Raw genomic sequence first — 23,493 nt, 5'->3', positions numbered from 1 at the left:
TGTCATCTACAAGAAACTAGCTTTAATCTAGCTGTGGTCAGATGACGTGAGGCATTAAGGCTGATAAGATGCCTTCATCTGCCAAACATCCAGGTCCTGTCCCTCCTTGATATGATTCCATTTGACCCTACATCAGCCAAGAAATAAGCTACAGTTGGGTTGGGCATACTTTCTCTGTGAGCCTCAACTTCTCTATCAATGAAGGGAGAAGAGTGGAAGAAGATTATTCTTGGTTCCATTCAATTAAATTGTATCATATGTCCATTACAGACACCTATTCACAGTTCCAGATCATAAAGCAATTTTGAGCTCCTAGGCTATGATTGTACAGGGGAGAAAGGTACAAAGGATGGGTATAATAAAATCTTTCCTGCCCCAGCAACAAATCTTCAAAGAAACAACTGCCTGATAAATAAGTGGGCCAATAGACACATGAAGAAATGCTCAACCTCCCTAGCCATAAAAGAAATGCAAATCGAAACAACATTGAGATACCACCTCACCCCAGTTAGACTGGCTATAATCAAGAACTCTAATAACAACAGATGCTGGAGGGGATGTGGACAGAAGGGAACCTTACTGCATTGTTGGTGGGAGTGTAAACTTGTTCAACCACTTTGGAAAGCAGTATGGAGGTTCCTCAAAAGACTCCACATAGAGCTCCCCTATAACCCAGCAATCCCACTTTTGGGCATTTACCCAAATGATCACAAACAAAGCCACACTAAAGCTACCAGCATGACTATTATGTTTATTGCAGCATTATTTACAATAGCTAAGATATGGAACCAACCCAGATGCCCCTCAGTAGATGAGTGGATCAAGAAAATGTGGTATATATATTATATATATAATATATATATATACACACACACAATGGAATTCTATGCCTCCATCAGAAAGAATGGCATTGCCTCATTTGTTAGGAAATGGAAAGACTTGGAAAAAATTATATTAAGTGAAGTACGCCAGGCCCAAAGAAATTTAGGTCCCATGGTTTCCCTTATTTTCAATATCTAGTATATGTCTGAGTCAAGCAGAAAAGGTCAGATAAGTTGATGTTAGGGAAATGAACCCTAAGATATGTATTCAAATATTTTTTTTCTTTCAGGTGATTGTTTCTAACACATTTATAAAATTATTTCTTTGTTGCTTTGTATGTCCCTCCCCCATGGTATAACCCGTGCTTTCACTGTATTTGAGGTTGGTATAATTTGTGGAGGGGAAGGGAAAAAACAAATCATTTAAACAGGGATACAGGTGGATCCATTGCAACAATGAGATGTACAAGTCATTATGTGGTAAAATGAACTTTACAACTTTGGTGGGGTGGGGGGAGGAAGGGGGGAAGGATGGGAAGGGATGGGAAGGGGAAACAAAGGAGGAGGCTACAATGTTTGATAAGAAATGTACTCATTATCTTGTCCATGTAATTGTAACCCCTCTGTACAGTATGTTCACAATAAAAAAAAGGAAAAAAATAAAATCTTTCCTGAGAGTCAGGCATCCTGGGTTTTAAGTATGGCTCCTTTTATTTTAATCAGGCTTCAGTTTTCTTATCTGCAAAAATGAGGCTGTTAATACAGATGAGTGATTCCCTGTGCTGGTACTGGAATTTGAACTTGGGTCCTCAGACTCTCATTTGTTTGTTTTTTTCCCCTCAAAAATGTCATGTCAAAGCAAGCTTTACAATGTCGGTGTGGGGGGGCGGAGGGGGGTATGATTGGGTGGGGGGGAGGGGGGAGGCTGGGAAGGGAGGTGAAGGGTAAACAAAGGAGGAGGCTGCAATGCTTGGTAAGAAATGTATGCATTATCCTGCCAATGTAATTGTAACCTCTCTGTACAGTATGCTCTCAAATAAAATAAAATAAAATTAAAAAAAAAAAAAGGTAGCCCCTCTACCATTTGAACAACACCTCTAGCTTTGGCTTTTTGCCAACTTAACTGAGATACAATTCTCTCAGATTTGCCTGCCTGACTTGATTTCAAATCCAGAACCTTGGATCTCAACCTCCCAAATAGCTAGGATTTTACCGGAATAACACTAACACCCAGCTAGATAAATAGTTCTTAACCAGACTCCTGTATAACTTGGGTCCATAAGTATTATTTGGTGGTTCATAAACTCCTCAAAATGTCTAAAATTTTTTTATAGCAGAGGGCCATTTCCAGAGAGGTCTAAAAGGTTAATCAGATTTGCAAAATGCCTGTGGATTAAATAATATTAATAATCAATTGAAGAGATGAAATCTTTGATCTCTTTCAGAGCTGATATTTGATAATTCTAATCAGAAAACTGAAAAATGTGACCATGGTAACCCAACAACAGACATTGACATAACTCTTCTAATGATCAAGATATTGGCACTTGGCCCAAAGTGCACAGTCTGGAGGTCTGGGGTACAGGCTAAAACTTTGGGCTTTGGTCACTAATGCTAAACCAGAAGCTGGTAATCTTAGCTCCTCCCTTTGCAGAGTTATACAGAGGTACTGAGATCAAAAAAGAGGAGAAGCGATGGGGGCTGTACATTATGGTGATGAAGGTATGAGTCAAAGCTGCCCTGAGTTGAACAGCATAAAAATCATCATGATTCTCAGCCATAACTTGTATTCTACTGTGCTACAATAAGAAACCAGGGATATCTGAACAGGAAGCTCACTTCTAGGTGAAATGCAAGAAAAAAGCTTGGCAGTACAATTGTTTTAGCCTTTTCGAAATTCTGAAATGATCATATATTTATTTATTTAAGTGTGAATCTATCTAAATTTCTAGACAGTAGTGTTTTCCTAGATGTGGTGGAAAAAAATCACATCTCTCCCAATCCAATTCATGGAATAGTATTTATTTTCTAAAACCATTAAATGTTCCATGAAATCTAGATCTCTTCCTGCCAATATGACTAAGTCTTGCACTTACATGATTTCATCCTGGCTGCTAGGCAAGAGGAAAACAGAAAAACAGATAAACTGGCAGAGCCAGGTCAACTCTCTGCCTTGGGAGCCTTAACTCTCTGCCTTAAGATCACCTTAAAGAATCTAGAACTCCATACTGCTTTCTAGAGTGGTTGAACAAGTTTTACATTCTATGGACAACATAACAGCATTCCCTTTGGGCCACATCCCTACCATCCCAACAGCTGTTATTGTTTTCTTTTTTTCTAACTGGGGTGAGGTAGAATCTCATTGTTGTTTTGATTTGCATTTCTGTTTTATGGCCAGAGATGTTGAACATCTCTTCATGTGTCTGTTGGCCATTCTTATTTCTTCTTCAGAGAAGTCTCTCTTAACGTGTCTATCACCCAGCAATCACACTCCTGGGCATTTATGCAAATAACTACTAACCAGGCCACAGTAAAGCCACTAGCACATGTTCACTGTAGCATTGTTTACCATAGCCAAGACATGGAATCAACCCAGATGCCCTTCAGTGGATGAATGGATAAAAAAAATTTGGTTATGTATACACAATGTAATTCTATGCTTTGGTTAGAAAGAATGACAGAATAACATTGCCACAATCATAAGGAAATGCAAAGACTTAGAAAAAAATTACATTAAGCAAAGTAAGTTAGACTCAAAGGAACATAGGTTGCATGGTTTCCCTCATTTGTAATCATTAGAATGTGCCTATAACTCTACAAGTAAATTCAATGGATGGTAAAAGACAAAAAATTACCCTTGTACATGATTAGTTAAACATGTAAACTTTTACACAATGAGACCAAAGGAGAGGATCACAAGAGCCTAATAGTGATGTGCATATGACCATATAAAATGATGCCTATTGAAATGAACTCCAAGAATTGGAAACATGAAGTGTTTTCTAATTGTAATGTTTCCAGTTCTTTTTTTTCTTTCTTTTTTTCCCCCTTTTGAAGTTGTTTTTGATTTCTGTACCCTGTATCATATGTAAGTTTATGTGATTTGGGGAGGGGAAGGGAAAGAACAGAAATAATGGGACCAAGGGTGAACCAATTCAGCAGTATACTCACTAGACACTATGATGAAAATGAACTATAAAACTTGGGGAAGAGGGTTCAGCAGGGAAAAATGGGAGAAAATGAGGCTGATATTGTTCAAAAAGAAATGTATTAATTACTTGACTTACGTAACTATAAACCCCTCTGTTCATCACATTTACAATAAAAAATGTTAAGAAAAAAAAGAATCTAGAACTCAATCTCCTTCCTTAGAGGGAAAGAGTCCTGAATAAAATGCCTTCGGGAAAAAAAAAAAATGCCTGCGAAAAACAAACCTGCAAGAAAGAGGCTACAGACTCAATCTTGGAGTCAAGTTAGACTCCATGTTTAAATTCTAGATCTACAATGTAGATCAAGCTAGAGTGTTGCATAATCTCTCTGTGTTTCATATGCTTTACTTGTTCTGCATGGGATCATTGTAAGCATAAGCATGAGACATGAAAGACCCTCAACACTAGCTCTGGCACACGGCTGAATCCTTTCACTGGAGGTACTGCGGTTGTAGTAGCTATTTATATTATCTCTATCAGGGTTATTGTGAGAATGACAAACCTCTATTAATGTATGCTGATAATTTTTTCAAAAGCAAATTACAGGATATGTAAAGCACTTTATCAGTGATTCCAAGGTTGTTCGGCTTGTTCTTAACTCCTGGCCGTAAACAATCCTGCTACACGCCTCTAGACCTGCTCACCCTGCCTCTTACCTTCCTTTTGTTGGTGGGATTGACGTAGAGGTAGCTGAGGACGGTCTTCAAACCCACTTTGTCGTTCAGCTTTTCATAGGTGGTACCATAATCTGTTGACCTACAGAAAAAGAAAAGGAAAGGGAAAGATTGTTTTATCGAATGGGGATTATGTTTAAAGGGAAGCCAGGCTCTCCCGTGACCCGCATTTTTGTTCCAGAATCACATGAGTGCTTAAAAGTGTTCTTCAGAGATAAAAAGCCCCATTAGTTTTAGAAGAGCAATTAGACTAATGCATCTGCTTACTCGACGCTTGCTCCCCTTTGCTCCCAGCCTTTCGCAGAGACTTACTTTTTATGCCCTTTGTAAAGTTGTGTGGTTAAAGGCGTCGCTGGAGACTACCTGCCTCCCACAAGGCCTCGTCTGAGTTCTCTGTGCAGTGCTGGGTAGGGCATAAGTCCCCACACACCAGCCCTCTGTAAGGGAGCTGTGTATGGAGGCCACAGGGGAGAGGCCAGGTGTTTCTGAGACACTGGGCTGCAGCTGACTTCCTGCCTCCTCATTGAGCTTGGAGCAAGAAATTACTCAGAGGAACAGGAAGTATCCAAGACCTCATGGGTCAAATGAGGCCATAGCATAAAGAAACTATACAGAGGGGCAATGGTATGCCCAGGTGGAAAGTCAATGGATTAGACTGCTTGTAGTGGTTCACTGTTCTATCTGATCCTCTTTGAGCCTAATTTCCAGTAGACTGACCTTCTGCAGAAAGCATAAGTAAGAGCTCAAAAAAACCAAAGTCAGCAACACCCTGATTGCTCTCTCTCTATTCTGTCCAGAGGGAAAGTGCCAAACAGCTCCCACCTTAAAAACTGCCTTCCTTTTCCATACTAGAATCACCAGGCTCCCGCCTCTTTGGCATCAAGATCTTCCTTGACTGGTCTTGGGAATCTTCTGCACCTGTAGCTTTAAAAGGCACAGGTGTGAACTTATTTTCTCCGTGACCAGCTGGCCTTGTGTTAGTTGGCCTCACTCTCATTTCCACACCCTGGCTCTGCAGTCCCCAAGACTCTGACACCACAATGCCCTAGTAACCATATGCTCCTGCCTTCTCTTTGATCCTTTCTCCATCTTCAAACCCTAAACTGACCCTGCTTAAGATCACAGTTTAACCCAAGAAGGCTCGTAGTGAAACTACCTGAGGGCATTTGTGTCATCACTATCGCTCTTCTAGCTGGCAAAGTCCTAGTCTTAAGACTAACACCCACACCCGCACCTTCTCTGCCTCTTTTCCCACATGCCACCTTGTCTCTCCTAAGCACCAGAACACAAGTTTTCATCCTACACTCAAGGCACACTGTAAACATCTCTTTCTGAACTCTAGAGCATCGTGATTGTTTCATGTTCTCTGTCCCAACCACAAGGGAAGCTCCTCAAAGGTTAAAGAACTTTCAAGAACACTATAATATAAAGAAAAAGACTGGCACCAGTGGCCCGCCTATAAACCTAGCTACTCAGGAGGCTGAGATCTGAGGATCATGGTTCAAAGCCAACCCAGGTAGGAAAGTCTGTGAGACTCCTATCTCCAATTAACCACCAGAAAACCAGAAGTGTCGCTGTGGCTCAAATGGTAGAGCACTCACCTTGAGCTGAAGAGCTCAAGGACAGCTCCCAGGCCCTGAGTTCAAGCCCCATGACCAACAAAAAACAAAAATAAAAGGAAAAGTAAGAAATTTGGAGTGTAACAAAATCAGCTTCAGGAGCATGCGCAAGTTACTTAACCTTACTAGAACCTCAGATGTGTGTGTGTGTGTGTGTGTGTGTGTGTGTGTGTGTGTGTGTGTGTGTGTGTGTGTGTGTGTGTGTGTGTGTGTGTGTGTGTATACCAGCCAATCAAAGGTCTTTTTCACTCAGGGGTGGTGTTCTACCACTTGAGCCATACTTCTATGTCTTGTTTTTTGCTGATTAATTGAAGATAAAAGTCTCATGGACTTTTCCTGGTGAGGCTGGCTTTGATTCTGAGATCTCAGCCTCCTAAATAGCTGGGATCACCAGTGTGAGCTACCAGAGGTCAGCAAACCTCAGGTTTCTTACCTAAAATAATGAGCATAATTTAATCTTACAAGGCATTTGTGAGTAGGAAAAAACCAAAGTGCATTAAAATGTTTAAAAACAAAAATTCCACGACATTTGTTCATTTCTCCTTTCCTCAAAAGGCACAGAGGAAGGCCTTGCACACTATGCACACTGGGCATGCTTACCACGTAAACAAATATGAGTGTTTTAAATCCTTCCCTAAGCTACTAGTTCATGGTAAGCATCAGGGATGCTAACTTTAATCATTAGTACCCCAAAATGCTAACTTCTCATGCTCTGTCTCCTATCGACTGCAGGTAGAGATCACTGGGAATCACTCTCAATCTCTCTCTTTGCCTTTACCTCTCAAAACTAGCACAGTCTCCAAGTCTTGATGGTTCTGCCTCCTAAATAACTAGTAGGGTCCCTACTAAAGCACGGTTGTACACAATCATTTTTGCAATGGTTCCCCCTCCTAGACCGATACTCTTCTTCTCTACTCACACCCATCTCCACACATCAAATCACATTTCACCTACCCAAATCTGCGCATGTCACTCCTCTGTAGTAATGACCCCTGCCTGCACACAGGCTCTGTCTCCTAAGCTTAGTTTTGCAAAAGGTGGCGTTGATCTAGCATAAATGGGCGAAATTCTACTCATGTGATCCTCTGCCCCTTTTTCACCTGCTTTGTAATGATCCTAAGTGTGGCCTGTACGCCAGTGCCTTTTACTCTGCTGCACATAATTCCCTTTGCCTAGACCATTCATCCCCAATTTCACCTTCATGATAAATTCAGTGTCTAACTCCAGTATCAGCCCTCTTCTCATGTTCCCACAGGGAAATTAATCACAATTTCCTTTTTGTTTCCATACTGCTTTGGTATGTATTTCTATTTTAGCACTTGGTCTATTGTTTCAACTGTATTATTTCTAGTCTGGGATTTCTTCTTTGACTGTAACCCCTTAAGGGAAAGAAGGCACTTCAAATAAGAGTCCCAGGGCCTCATGTGGCATTCCTGGTACAAAGAAAACACTGAATAAACTGGCTTTTATTTTTTTGTTGTTGTTGTTATTTGTGAGAGTAAGTGAAGGAATGAGATTGTCCAGATCTACTCAGAAGTTTTAATCAACGGCTGAGATCTAGTGGTAACACAGCATATAGCCACACCTCGAAACCACACTCGACACTGTGGATGCCGGCACTGCAGTCAGTACAGGCTGGTAAAATATAGCAGTAGGTGAGGACAGGGGAAGATCTGTAATTCATTCATATTAGAATCAGGTTAAATGACCAGTCAACCCATCACCCTGAACAACTGTGCTTCCAGGGCAGCTCAGGAGATAAGCCATGAGCTCTAGAGGCTGTAAGGGGCATACTTTTATTAATCCAATAAAACATTTTGTTAGATGAATTATGTCTTGATTCTACATTCCTTAAGGCATACAGGCAGGATGGTATACAGAAAGAACATTGAACTGGGAATCTGGAAATCCTGACTCCAGAACTGATTCTGAAATGTGCTCAAAGTATTGCCCTGAACAAGCCACTCCTCTCAGCCTAGAGAAGAACAACACTGTATTCTAACACTTGATAAAATGTTATTCAGGGATACTGCAATATGACTAAGGACTGTTGCAACGGGGATTTTCAGAAGGGGAGAGAGACTGGCTCAACTCCAAACATAAGGAGGAAAAGCCAGAATGTATGGTTAAGAAGCAGAGTGGAAAAACAAACTTTACAATTTAGGCAGAGGTGGAGGGGGGATTGGGGGGGTAGAGATGTGTAGTTGAGGAGGTGGGAGGGACAGGATGGAAGGGGAAAAACAAAGGAGGAGGCAACAATGCTTGATAAGAAATATACTCATTACCTTGTTCATGTAACTGTAACCCCTCTGTACAGTATTTTCACAATAAAAAACTTATAAAAAGAGGCAGATTGGAGGTCAATGGATGAAAAATTAGCAAGACGGTGGGGTAATTCTTAGCTAAACTGATCTAATAGACTGCTGAATACAGGACAAGGTGATTAGTTTTTCCTGGGGTTGGGAGCAGTGGAAGGTTGAGGACTTTGATTGGATATTGAGGCTGAAGAATTGACTTAGCAGAGTTCTTTGATTGGACATTGAGGCTTAGGATTCTAACTGCTAAAACTGGCCTCTTAAAAAATCATGCCCTAAGATTACCAGTAAATTAAAACAGGCTCGTGCCTTTCCTTTTCAATGTAAAGGTGATGTACAGAGGGGTTGCTGTTACAGAAGTCAGGTAATAAGTAAATTTCTTTTTGAAGAGTGTCACCTCTTCCTTCATTTTCTCCCAGTCGCCCCCTCCCCTCGCCCCCAGACAGGTTGTATAATTCATTCTCAACACAGTGTCTAGTGAGTATCACTTCAGCATTAGTTCACCATTTGTTGGCCTTTTCATTTCAATAGCTAAGTGCATATGATCATATGAAATTATGAACTCCAAGCAATGGAAAGAAGAGGGTTTATCATTTTACTTTTTGTGGTATTTTCCCCCCTTGTTGCTGTTTTTGACTTATGTACTTTTGTAGGTAAGTTTATTTATTTGAGGGTGGGCAAGGAGGAACACAGAAATGGTTGGACACAGGGCCATGCCTGTTTTGGGGGGTTGTTTTGGTTGGTCATGGGGCCTGAACTCTGGGCCTGAACACTGTCCCTCAGCTCTTCAGCTCAAGGCCAGTGCTCTACCACTTGAGCCAGAGCGCCACTTCAGGCTTTTTCTTCTTATACAGTGCTGAGGAATCAAACCCATGGCCTCATGCATGCAAGGCAAGCGCTCTACCACTGAGCCACCTTCTCAGCCCCAAAGGGCCATGCCTTTAATCGTAGCTAGTCTAGAGGCCAACAACAGGAGACATAGAATTTGTGGCCAGTCCACTTGCAAAATTCTCAGCCAATAAAAATATAGACATGAGGGTTTTGATAGGAAAACAGCAGTCCAGGCTAGCCCAAGATAAAGTAAAAGCTCTCTCTCAAAAATAATCAGAACCAAAAATGCTAGAATTGTAGCTCAAGTAAGAGAACACCCACCTAACAAGCACAAGGTCCAGAATTCAACTCCCAGAAACAAAAAATGAAACAACAACAAACAAAGTCATAAAACAAAATAGAACAACAATGAAAATAAAATGGAATTCAGAAGAGCTGATCAAGTAAAGAAGAGACAATTTAGCTGGGTGCCAGTGGCTCAAGCCTATAATCCTAGCTACCAAGGTAGGTGAGATCTGAGGATCATGGTTCAAAGTCTGCCTAGGCAGGAACGTCTGTGACACTCTTATTTCCAATAAGCTACTTAGAAAAAGCCAGTAGTGATGCTATGGCTCAAGGGGTAGACCACTAGTCTTGAGTACAAAGAGGCTCAGTCAGGGATAGTGCTCAGGCCCTGAGTTCAAGCCCCAGGACTAGCAGAGACAGAAAGACAGAGAGACAGAGACAGAGAGAAAGAGATAGAGACAGACTCAGAGACAGAGACAGAGAAAATTTGTCAGATCACATTTCCTCATTAACTCACATAATCAATAGGTCCCCTCTGGCACTAAATTTTATTATCGCTCCAGCATCATGCTACTCGTGCTAAGCTATTTTCCAACTAGTGACTTTTCTCCTACTATCTATAGCAATTTTGTAAAAGCTAAATTCTCAGGACTCCCTGCATGACTGATGTCACAACAAACTTCCCTCCAGAATCCAAATAACGCTTATCAAAGGCAGTGTGCTTAGCACCCCACAGTCTCTTACGCTGCAATCGGCACAACAGATTCACACTGACTTTGCTCTTTTTGCAGAAGTGGCTGCTGGGAGCAAGGACTTCTCAACAAAGGAAGCTCTCTGAGTCCTAGCCCCCTCCAGACCTCTGGCAGTCTCTGCTCATTCAAGGTGCCAGAAACAAGTCCAGGTCATCGAAGACACCTGAAGGATCCAGCAAGCCTGTGCGATCAAAGGTGCCCTTGACTCTGTTGTTTCCAGCAGGAATGCAACTCACTGCCTTCACCACAGTGTTCTGGGAATCCACTTAGCCTGGGGTGAGGGGCAGAGGGCAGAGAGGACTCTGCCCAGTTGTCAGAGACAGCAATGCCCAGGAAACTAGCCCCAACATGAAACCAAACTATTCTGCATCTCAAGGCTCCAGACATCTGCCCTGGGTTCACATACAGGGAACCCACTCATTCACAATTGTGGAGCTAGTCTTCCAAATTCTGAAGCCAGGTTCACAAAACTGAAACACAGCAAATGCTGCACCTCCCCCCACTGCGTGCCCACCCCAGCCAGCATTATGCCAGTTTTTAAATTGTTTTGGTAGACACAGCTAACCAGGAAGGGACACATGAGACATGTATAACCACAGGGCTCTGGTTTCCAGCTCTGTTCTGATGCCTTATGTGCACACGTGTGCATGTGTGTGTGTGCCTGTCTGTCTGTCTGTGTCTGTTTCCCTCTCTCTCATACTTTCTCTATGTTTACATAAATTATTTGCAGCAGAAAGAAAAGCCCAATGTGTCGACAACTATGGCACTTCTGGAATTACCAGCTCTTTGTGTCCATAAGCAACATATAACCTTTCTGAGTGCTTTTAAATTTTCATGAAGGTTATCACATTAGATATACGTCGTGTGTCATGCTTATTTTTACCCAACATTCAGTTTTTGAAATGTATCTGTGTTGACACACCCAGCCGCAGTTCATTCGTCTTATCTGCTATAGAGTCTTTCTGCTTATGAATAAACCAGTTCTTTGCTCAGCCTTCTAAGAACATTTGGTTTCATTTTTCTTTTAAAATCTGCTAGCATCAGCACTGGCTTCCTGAGTATTTGTGAAAAGCATTTTATCTGAGAAGACATCTTCTTGAGGAATCACAAGGTCTTACCTTATGTGTAACTTCCGCCTTACTGATTGTTGACAATAGTTTCTTTCCCAAGGAGCCTGGGCCTCTATAGAGACAGTGTTCTTCAGTTCCTCTACCTACCTGTCAGATGACTTAGATGGCATCTAGCTGATCATTCACACTACTCTCTAGGTACCATATAACTGGAAAACCAAAAGTCTTCCCTCTTCAACTTCCCAGAGATGTTCAGGGATCTTCTCAAATGTCAACTCCTAGTCCCTGAACCCTTATCTCATCCTGATCAGTGTGTGGGAGGCTTTGGCTAGATCAGCTACATTCTGGAAGAACCACCCCAGCCTGATTTACCATGCTCCAGGTTGTTCCCTGAGGACTTCTCCCCCTAGTGGCAATGCCAGGAACTGAAAGATAAACAACCCGGTACACATTTTTTTTTTTTAAATTGTGAAAATACTGTACAGAGGGGTTACAATTACATGGGCAAGATAATGAGTACATTTCTTATCAAGCATTGTAGCCTCCTCCTTTGTTTCCCCTTCCCATCCCTTCCCATCCTCCCCCCCCCCGCCCCCCCCTCCCCCACCCAATCCTCCCTGCCCCCGCCTCACAAAAGTTGTAAAGTTCGTTTTCAACATAAAGACAACTTGTACATCTCATTGTTGCAATGGGTCCACCTAAATCGTTTAACTAGGGATACAGGTAGACCCGGTACACATTTTATCCATCCAGTAAATCCCATTCCTTTCTTGAACTTCTAGAAGAGAAGTTGGTTACAACTAGCATATAAAGTGCTATTTCAGAAGTAAAAGAACAGAAGGGAAAAGTTATGTCAGTTCAGCCACACTGGTTTCCCAGAGAGCTGAACTGTAGACTCAATCCCTACCCCAATCCCCACCTCCATCCCCATGCCAAGATCCTGACTGAAGGTTCTGGAAGGTCCCTGTCAGTTCTCAAGAGGCCACCAGAGGTTCTGTGTAAGAGTGAGCCTGCTGCCTTCCTACCCAATCCTCACCTTCTCCTTGTTTACCCCTGAAGCCCTCATGAGGTACCACCTTCCCTCCCTGTTCTCCTCCTGTCCCTACACTCTGTGAAGCCAGTTTCTCCAACACTGAAGCCTTATTAGTACCTTCTCTCCTCAAGGAATTTCCTTCTGTGTGATGGATTCTAAACTTAGTAGATGGCCACAACAGAGATAGTTCCCTTCCTGGTAGAATTTTTGTTGTTGTTGTTGGTACTTGGATTTGCTTGTTTCTTAACATGCATCTATCTATCTATCTATCTATCTATCTATCTATCTATCTATCTATCTATCATTTGTGACATCTGCCATATGCCAGGCTTCTCTTTTTCTAGTGACTTATGAGTAGCTCTAGCTCTGATTGGCAAACTTTTTTTTTTTACTGTAAAAAACCAGATAGTAGTTTTTATTGTGAAAATACTGTACAGAGGGGTTACAATTACATGGGCAAGGTAATGAGTACATTTCTTATGAAGCATTGTTGCCTCCTCCTTTGTTTCCCCTTACCAGCCCTTCCCATCTTCCCCTCACCCCACTCCTCCCCAGATAGTAGTTATTTTAGGTTTAGTAAATCTCCCCCACAACTTTAGTGATCTGTGGGTTACAATGGTTCCATTTTAGATTGTCATTTCTGCGATGATGCAATTTTGATCGCTTTCTAGGCTCGCAATAGGTGGTAGTAGATGCTTGAGATGCTGGACAGAAGCAGGGAGTCAAGGCTCCCAGTCAACATCTGATCAAGAGGAGAAACCCCACACATTGTATCAGTAGTCTTCTGGATATCTTGTCTAGTGTTTTTACATCCCAACATGTCTACAAAATGTCTGTCTGTGTCTCCAGCTTCTCATGTGTGAATTGTTGGCCTATGATATTTTGGGCTTATGATAGGTTTGTCAGGGTAAACTGAGACACTTTTGTACCCAACTCTGCTTGTGCAGCTGGAAACAAGGATGGCAGAGTCCTGAAGGGATACACATGGCAGTGTCATGGTAAGGCTGCTCCATAAAAGAAGGCTGGTGTGACCTCCCAGACATTATTACCCCTTTACTGCAGTCTCAGGCCCCAAGACAGGCTCTCACCTGGCTTTTCTGTCTCTGTGGCAACTTTCCAAGATTGCTGCCAGGGTTCCAATGCCCTGGTTCATCTTTTCCTGCCTTGCTGACACATGGAGTCGATGCCAATCTTTCCTGATGTTCAAGGCCCCTGTAGCCTTTTTCTCTACCTCCCATTTCCCTACCTTTCCTGTTGGCAGTTGTCTAGACTTTTTTCTTCACAACTCTCAGCCCCAGTCCTAATTTTACTGTGCAGATTTTCCCTACAACCCAAGCCTTTGACCTCCTCTGCATTTATATTAACAGTACCTACAACTTCCCCATTTATTCTTTCAAGATACTTACATTTGCTTGTGGAAAGCCCCTCAAAAGGAAAATAAGATAGATAGATAGATAGATAGATAGATAGATAGACAGACAGATAGATAGATAGATAGATAGATAGATAGATAGATAGATAGATAGATAGATAGATAGATAGATAGATAGATGATAGATAGACAGATAGACAGACAGACAGACAGACAGACAGACAGACAGACAGACAGAGAGACAGACAGACAGACAGACAGACAGACAGATAGAGAGATAGATAGATAGATAGATAGATAGATAGATAGATAGATAGATAGATAGATAGATAGATAGATAGATATTAACCTGTGAAAGTATAGCTATAAGTAGAGAAAACAAGACTAGAGAAGTGCAACGATAAGAGGACTCAGAGGCAAAAATCATTGACACATACCTATCTCAACCTCAACACAGACAAGAACGCTGTGTAAATGCAGTAAAGAAAAGTAAGAGACTAGCCTAGCATCTGATAAAATGTCTTCCTTCATAAATGCTTGTGGCTGTCTATTATCTTTTGCTGGTTTTTCAGATGAAGGCAGGAGGACTTTTCTGTTTGGGCTGGCTTTGAACCACAGTCTTCCAAATCTCAGCCTTCTGAGTAGCTAGGATTATAACATGAGCTGCACCCTCCATGAGTCTTTATTTTTTGAATACTCAAGATTGTATTATTCCTAAGGACAGTCATTTTGTGTGGTTTTTCTTAATTTAAACTCCCTATATTTAATAAGTGATTAGGTAGATGGAGGTCTAGAAAATTATTGGCAGATCTCTGTCAATTTTTTTTTCAACTGTAACATGAAAAGACAATCTTCCTGGAAATCAAAGACAAAATCATGCTTCAGGACTAGAGAAGCAACCACTAGTCACTCCTCTGAGTGCTTTCCACTGAATCATGTGGGAGTAAAGATAATAAAAATCTGGAGGCAATTAAAAGATCTGTGTGTGGTGAACCACAGACCATTTCAAGGTCAGGGTCAAGAATGTCTACAACATAGCTCCAGACCAGTAGCTTTGCAGAGTCTCTGTGATGGAAAACCATTCACACTCCTCTCTGGCCAGCAATCTCTCCATCCAAAGATGAGTACCCAAAGCCACATTCAACTGTGTCTTTTCAATGGCCAAAGCCCAGCTTTCCCACAAACAACCAGCTAGACAACTAATCCCAGACCTGGAGCCAAAGGCCAGCAATTTAAATAGTCCATTCTGTAAATGTCTATTGGCATCACATTTGTGTGCTTTTCAGGAAACACACACACACACACACACACACACACACACACACACACACACACACACACACACACACACACAACACATGCAAACAGATGCTGAGACTGAAGCTCCAATGCTCCCAGGGACCTCCTCCATCCTATGACTCCTATGCCATATTTTCTAGCCTCACAAAGAGTTACAACGTGCTATAAGATAATAATTCATCTCTATTTCCTTCTGCCCTAGTTATTGGAATGAGAGCCATTTAGGGATTCTAAATGCAGAGAACAGAAGATTAGATGCCTGTAAAGGCTAGAATCATGAAGAATTCAGGGCTTAAAAGCAGATAAAGTAGAGACCCAACAGCAGAACAATGGCAAGACATATCTCATCTGAGACAGAAAGTGGAGGGGTGTGTTTGTGTGTGTGTGTGTGTGTGTGTGTGTGTGTGTGTGTGTGTTGCTGGGATCAACATTCAGGTCCTTGTGTGAGCACATTCATTCTCACTATACAACCTCAGCTCAGACAGAAGGGTCATTGGGTTGTTATATTTAAGATTTAAAATGTCAAACCATCCCAACCTATCATATGTTTGTATTGTACAGGGAAAGGGATGAAAAAGGCCCTATAGGAAAAAACACTAAATCTGGTTTCTAAGAAGGTAATATCTTCTATAAGTCACTTGAGTTGTGTTCATATGACCCTAATATAATGAGAATCATCAGGAGATAGATAATGAAATATAGGGGTTTACATAATTTATTCTCTATATATACAAATAAATTATATCTATATAATCAGCTTTAATATGTATGGTAAGTATCAAGGTTATTAATTTGCAAAGCCTCCAAAAGATAATCCTAATATCTAAAGCTTCCTAAATAATAACATACAATGCATACAGCATGTGCAGGTACAACAAAATAATGTATTTTCATTAAATAATTTATAAATGTGTACAAAATGCATCCAAAAACCTGCAGAAAAATACAAATAGCTAGTAAAAGGAAAATTACCTCTATATATGGCCTGGGCTGGGCAGAGAGGTTACAAGGGCTTGACTTTATTTGTAATGCTGAAATGTATTAAAAACACAGCCACATATCACTCAGGCAATTCAAAGTTGTAACAATAGAGTCACTGGTACCCAGCATTTACAATGCAGATCAGAAATAACACATCAACAAAGGGATCCTATTACAGATAAGTGTTTATATTCACAAAGGCAGACCAACTTAATCATAAGAGGATTTATTTCAGAGTCAAGCAGATTTGGTTCTAAATCTAGCCCATGGAACCTCAGGCTGATTACTAACAAATCTCAGGCTTCATATCTGCTCAATGGGAATATAAATAGCTCTGTATTCACTCCAGAGTTGGATGTTAGTGAAGCTGACCCAGCCCTAAGGTAAAGAAATTCATTTTCAATGTCAGTTGTTTAGAGGCCCTCATATACACTGACAAAAATCATCACCCAATACTGTCCTGTATTACTGATACATAAACACCAGTGGATGGGCTTTTCTCAGCTCCTTAAGCCCCTGAAAGTCACATGGGAAGATGGAGTGAATGTTACAGGTAATCAAAGATGGCCTCCAGCTGGTCGCCAACCCTTACAAATTAAAGTATAAGGACAATGGACTCAATTTTCTTTTTCAACAAATTTTCCTGGGGATAGAGAGGATGAGCTCACACTAGAATGTTCTGAACAGTTTTCGCAAGGCATCTCTGTTTAGGGAGTTCCATGTTTACCATTTCCTTTTAAAAACTCCATCCAGCCAGTTGGAGTCCTGTAACCCATGGCCACAGGCATTCTGTAACCACCAGGAAACACACACACACACACACACACACACACACACACACATACACACACACACACACACACACACACACACACACACACACACACACACACACACACACACACACACAGAGCCACATAAAGAAGGTACAGGAATTGCTAGAGAGTTGTAGATACCTTTCAACCCTGAAATTCTCTGTCTCTCTCACACTTAAATCTTTCCCATCAAAGTGACAGACAAAATGCTTTGTGCATGGGCTGTACTCAATGCTTTCACCAATGTTCATTGCTTTTGCTTTACCCATTAATGAGAGTCTCTTCCTCCCCAGAGCAGTGAGCCCTGAAGAAGAGAGTACTCCTTTCATGTGTTCTCCTGCATGAAGCCTCTCTCCCCTCTGCCTCTAGCTTCCTAACTCCCAGCATGTGTCACTGCCAGCACCACTGTATCAGCTCCCTGGATATATCATCTCTTCTTTCCTGCTGTTGTTTTATGCTATTGCTTAACTTTTTGTACACGAAGCTTCTTTCTGTAGACAGACAGAGTCCTCTGAGGTCAAGAGACTACTTTAGATGCTTCATTTAACCACTCCAAAATGCTGAAGCACGTCATGGAACTGAGATAGTGCATTCTAGGAACTGACCAAGTCATGCACACACAGATCCCCTCTCCTCTGTGCAAGACTAACAACAAAGCCCACGATGCCAGACATTTCCTATTGGTCATCCAAGACAGGAGAAAGACTGAGTTCACTGAACACCTGACATCCCCCCAACCAGAAGTGAAGAAGCAAAAATTCTCTGATAGCAAGCAGTGAACTGTGCAGTTCCCCTGTGAGAGGCCCTGATACCCCTCATCATCACAACTACAACCTGAAGTTTCACTAAGCTCTTCTTTTCAAAGAAGTATTGACTGACTGCTATGCTGGCAGAGCTGTGTCAGTTACACAACATTATTGAAACAACAACCACTCTGTTGGACACAACTTCCTGCACTCCAAATGCTCTGACAAAAAGTCCAGAGCTGTAAATCATAAAAAGAATCTCATTGTAAAAGCTTCCCTCTGAAAGGGTCAGCAAGGAAAAGCAATCAGCTAGATAGTGAATGTATTCTCAAGTCACAGAATTTCTTAGACCCATTCTGTTGTCCACAGAGAAACTCATCTTCCATAATCACAGGAAACAGTCACCTAAACCCAGATGGCATGTGCTGGCTCAGAGGATGGGTTCCCATTGCCATGGATATTAAGGGAATACCACCAAGCCCACAGATCTCTTTGAACAACAAATGTACTGAAAACTTACAGTGGGAATATGGAAAACTCTCAGGTGCAATCTAGATGTCACTCTTAGCTATACCATCTGGACAAAAGTACAATCAATGTTTTGGTGGGTTTGTTTCTCTGATCTGTATGTGTTTATAAAGTTCAAGGACATGCTTTATAAATAGCTTTTTCACTTGAAAAGATTGTAAGTATCATCCCAGGCTTCTCAACATAGCTCTAAAACATCACCCTAAAAGCCTTATAACATTCTGGGGTCAAAATGCATCATAATTTACTTTAATCAGCTCTGCTAGCCAGTTAGTTTTGGACCAAGTTATTGCACTCAATAATTTAATGTGTATTGTAGTTTATAAATTTTTGGATACTTCTTTATATGTTTTCTTGGAAAAGATTCACGTAAGTTCAATTACTGGCTCAAAGGGTGAAAATTGTCATTGGACACTTGTTATAAATTGTTTTAAGAAATATTATGGTCAATCTATGCTTCCCCTAATAATGTATAAAGTGTAAGTTTTGCTACATACTTGAGTTTGCCATTTTGAATTTCTTGGTCATGGATGACCAAAGAATATGCTTTGGTGCCAAAGTGTTATAAAAATCTGTGAGACATTTACAGTACCTTCTTCATATAAAACTACACTCTTTAAACTTCTGTGACTTGGGATTCTTTCTAGCTTTTCTAACTTACTGAAACTCCCACAATTTTTAATTTACAGGTGCTCTTTCTACCAACATGTATCATATTCAAAATGACATTGAGAAAAAGCTTACATTATTTCTGAATTTATTTAAAATAATAATCTTGTTATGTTATAACACAACTTAGATTTTATGAAAAACAACTGCCGTTTCCAAAAGGGAAACAATTTAGTGAGAAAATTAGAAATGTTTTCTTTTTGGTTATGTGTGCAATTCCTTTGCTATCTGCCTTCATAAAAGACAGATTGTCATATTTACTTCTACACTCAATCTGTTAGGAAAATACATGTCATGCAACTTCTAGCTATGTCTACTGTATACAAGATAAAATGAGAGTTTGTAAAAGAGTAAATAACGTTTTGTTATTATTAGGAAACAGCTTTGTCTTCATTAATCTCCTGAAAAGGATCATAGAGAACTCACTATGGGTTTTCTGGCCATGCTTTGGTAACTGTGATTGTATGCCAAACTTTCAAGGCTCAAGAAAACTTCAACTGAAATGCTATTCTCTACCAGATTCTACAAAGTTCAACTCTAGCCTCCTCCATACAAGCTTCTCATGTATTCTGTCCTCCACCACCAGCCCAGTGACTTTTGCTTTCTCTCCTTTCCTCCAGCTTTTATATCTCTGCAACATAGCCTAAAGCATAGTGTCTAATATCCATAGTTACTGTTTCCACATTTACACTATCAACTTCTTGAGGTCAACACTTTGGCTCATACTGGGACTCAGTGGTTGATTTCTAGGAAGATTACCATCCTAAAACATGGTGGCATTTAAATAACTAACATTTGCATAGAGCTTTCTATAAAACACTTTGTTTTCTGAAACATTTCATTTAACTCTCACAATGATCCTCTGACATAGGTATTTCATCTCTGTCACAGAAATGAGGAAAACAGTGACATAGGTATTTCATCTCTGTCACAGAAATGAGGAAAAAAAAGAGTCTTAAAGAGGTTAAGGACCGAGAAAGCCACAAGGCAGGGACTTGAACTAAGGTTATCTGGGGTCTACTTCAATACCTGATCATTTGTGTAAAACAGGCAACTGAGTCCCTGATTCTCAGGCTGTCATGTGATAAATTTGCTCAAGGGATCAGCATAGGCATTGAAAGTATTGAAGAGGAGAATGGTCAAAGTCAGTATGGAATTCCTGCTATCCTGCTTAAAACAATGGGACAGAAGGAACACTGCCAGCCTTTCCGGGCTTCAGTTTCCTCATCTCATATATGAGCAGAACCATTACCAGTGGGCAGTATGATTAACAAGATTCAATGAGAAAATAGATACAAAGTATAATGCAAGAATCAACTTCGTTTCTTGGTACAATTCCATTTCCTCCTGTGGCAGTCTTCCCAACACCATATTTCTCATGTTTCCCTTGCAACCCCCCCCCAAAAAAAAACAAAACTAAAACAAGAACAGCTGGGCACTGGTGGCTCACGCCTGTAATCCTAGCTACTTAGGAGGCTGAGATCTGAGAATTGTGGTTCAAAGTCAGCCCATGCAAGAAAGTCCATGAGACTCCTATCTCCAATAAACCACTGGAAAAATGGAAGTGGTGCTGTGGCTCAAGAAATAGAGTGCTAGCCTTGTGCTGAAGAGCTGAGGGATAGTGCCCAGGCCCAGAGTTCAAGCCCTATAACCAACACAAAAAAGAACAAAAGAAAAAGAAGAAAGAAAGAAAGAAAGAAAGAAAGGAAGGAAGGAAGGAAGGAAGGAAGGAAGGAAGGAAGGAAGGAAGGAAGGAAGGAAGGAAGGAAGGAAGGAGGAAAGGAAGGAAGGAAAGAGAACCACATCAAGAAATGAAAATAGGAACATCCTAGATTCTGAGAAACATTACTAGTAAATAGAAAATATTTTTATCCCAAGCACCTGGATCTAGAGTATTCTAGAACATAGAAGCTGCAAAAAGATCAGGCTGAACATAATACTGAAGAAATGGAACAGTCATTGTCACTAAAGACATTCATTGCCAACCTATGCAAGAGCTATGGGACCCTGTCTCTGGGATCGAGCCCCTCAACACACCCACACACTCCTTGAGCCCATGTCCACATGGAGTCACTGGCACTCAGCACCTTTCCTGAGGCAGTTGTTCTCCTGAGGAAAGGTAATGCTCAGTTGGGCAAGTCAAGGTGCCAAGAGGGACCAGCATCCCTGTCAGACACAGAGCATCTCTCACCAGTGAACAAACACTGAGGCTGGCTGCTATGCAATCCTATCAGCTGTCTCCAGGACCTCAAATTAAGCATTCTGCAAGCTCTGTATGTTCTGGTCCAACGGGTTTCTGAAGTCTGGTTACACATACTCCTTGTTTCTAACTAAAAACAATGCTTCCTAGTTTGATTACATCCTCCCTCTGCAAAATGAGAGGGTTGGAAGCAATGACCTTAAAAGTCCCTGCCAACCAACATGATGTGCATCTGATAGAACTCCAAATGGCCCTGGCTGCTTCCAGAATGCAGATCTGTGCTCCAAGGACACAGATCAGTCACCATCGAGAGACCACGATGGTCCTGCGAAAACTACTTAAGCCAGGCTAATGTCTCTGGAATTGTGAGCAGCCTACAGCTATCCAAAGGTTGTCCGGCCTGTGAATTACATGGTTTAGGGGAAACACACCATCTATCATTAAATTATCAGAATGCATGACATGAATGTCATGCTAATGTGCGTCACTTACAATCCAAAACATGGCCCACCAGTAAGTAGTAAACACTAAGTACCTAATTGGGCTGTGGGAGAATTTAGTGAGAGAATGCATAAGCATATGACCATATAAAAGGATACTTAGCAAAATGAACTCCAAGAAATGGAAACAAGAGAACTTTTTAACTGTATTTTTTGCAGTTGATTTTTTTCTTTCTTTATTCCTTCAGTTCATTCCCTTTGTCACCGCTTTTATTTCTGTACCCTTTGTTTTATATATAAGTTTATCTGATTTGGGGAGGGGAAGGAAAAGCACAGAAATGGTGGGAGAAAGGGTAAACCAATGCAGCCGTGCTACTCAGTAGACACTATGTTGGAAATGAACTGTACAACTTGGGGAGGGGAGAGGCTGGAAGGGGGAAAACTGGGAGAAAATGAGGAAGGGGATGACACGATTCAAAAAGAAATGTGCTCATTACTCACTTATGTAACTGTACCCCCTCTGTATGTCACCTCTACAATAAGAGTTAAATTTTAAAAAGAAGAAGATGCACATAAAACATTTATTATACTGTGCATAACACAGGCTCTTAATGATGACCATTCCTATTATAATGATGATGATGACAAAAACAAAAACAATGATGAAAGCAACAAGAAGATATATTTGTGACAGGAGAGCTCAGAGGAAAGGAAAGAATGCTTCATGGAAGAGGCGGGTCTGCAAGAAATAATTGAGCATTAAGAGGCCAAAGAAAGGGGCTGGGAAGGTGGCTCAGTGGTAGAGCGCTTGGCTTGCATGCATGAGGCCCTGGGTTCAATTCCTCAGCACCACATAAGCAAAAAGAAAAAAGCCGGAAGTGGCGCTGTGGCTCAAGTGGTAGAGCACTAGCCTTGAGCTGAAGAGCTGAGGGACAGCGCCCAGGCCCAGAGTTCAGGACCCACAACCGGACTCCCCCCCCCAAAAAAAAGAGGCCAAAGTAAAATAATGACTATGTTCAAAGGCTTTGAGCCTGGAAAGAGAAAAAAGAAAATCTCTCAGAAGAAAAGATACTTGGCATACTTGACATACTGAAAGGCAAGAAGTGTAGGCTCTCCCATACCACATCAGTCAACTATTGGCCATCCTAGAAATGGAAAAGTGGTGACCTCTGGAGAAGGTCACAGCAGCCATAGAAGGTGTCAGGTGGGTAATGAGAAGGCTAATCGAAGGCTTGGCACATATAAGTAAACATGTGCCTACCAATATTATTGCAAATGATAAGCATGGGGGGAGGGAGTTGGTGAGATGTTCAAGATAGTTGACAGGTAGAAGGAAAACAACTCTGGGCAACTACAGCTCTTTGCCCTGTAAAACCTCTGTCTAGCAGTGTAACTCCCTTCCACTCCATTTCCTGACCTACTTTGTGGAAGCAGCAAAAAGCTAAGTAGTTGTCATTTTCTGGGTTATCAACGTTGGCCATGCAATTCATCAGAGGTGCAAGAGCATAAAGGAAAACTTAGGCAAGGCTTTCTAAAAATGGGAAAAGTTAAGCAGTTTCTATATTAAGCTCTTGAATACGAATGAGCAGAATCTGGGCATGGTTGCTCCACTTCTTCAGGCACCTAACAGCCATTGCTAGCTCATCTATCCCTGGCATAAGACTGTCTCTCCTGGATGGAGCCAATGAGCGATGCTATTCTAACGCATCTAGATCACTGCACAGCTGGATTTCCTTATTATAAGGCAGGAATCTCCCTAAAAGGGAGGTGACATGTAACTGTGTTCGATTTAATATTCCAGATGCACTGAACTTCTTACTTAAGGGCTCTCTAC

General features: G+C 41.3%; 1 protein-coding gene across 1 annotated transcript in view; it reads right to left on the bottom strand.

Annotated features, from left to right (window-relative positions):
* Window positions 1-23,493, bottom strand: part of Sorcs3 (sortilin related VPS10 domain containing receptor 3) — a 415,789-nt gene that overhangs the window by 326,133 nt on the left and 66,163 nt on the right. Inside the window, exon 3 of the mRNA XM_069987921.1 lies at window positions 4,687-4,786. Within this exon, the coding sequence (XP_069844022.1) occupies window positions 4,687-4,786 (100 nt within the window). The remainder of the gene's footprint in view (window positions 1-4,686; window positions 4,787-23,493) is intronic.

The sequence above is a fragment of the Dipodomys merriami genome, unplaced genomic scaffold, assembly GCF_024711535.1.
Source record: "Dipodomys merriami isolate MVZ:Mamm:240054 unplaced genomic scaffold, mDipMer1.0.p SCAF_35, whole genome shotgun sequence".
Taxonomy (NCBI): Eukaryota; Metazoa; Chordata; class Mammalia; order Rodentia; family Heteromyidae; genus Dipodomys; species Dipodomys merriami.
This window is presented reverse-complemented; position numbering and strand designations above follow the sequence as displayed.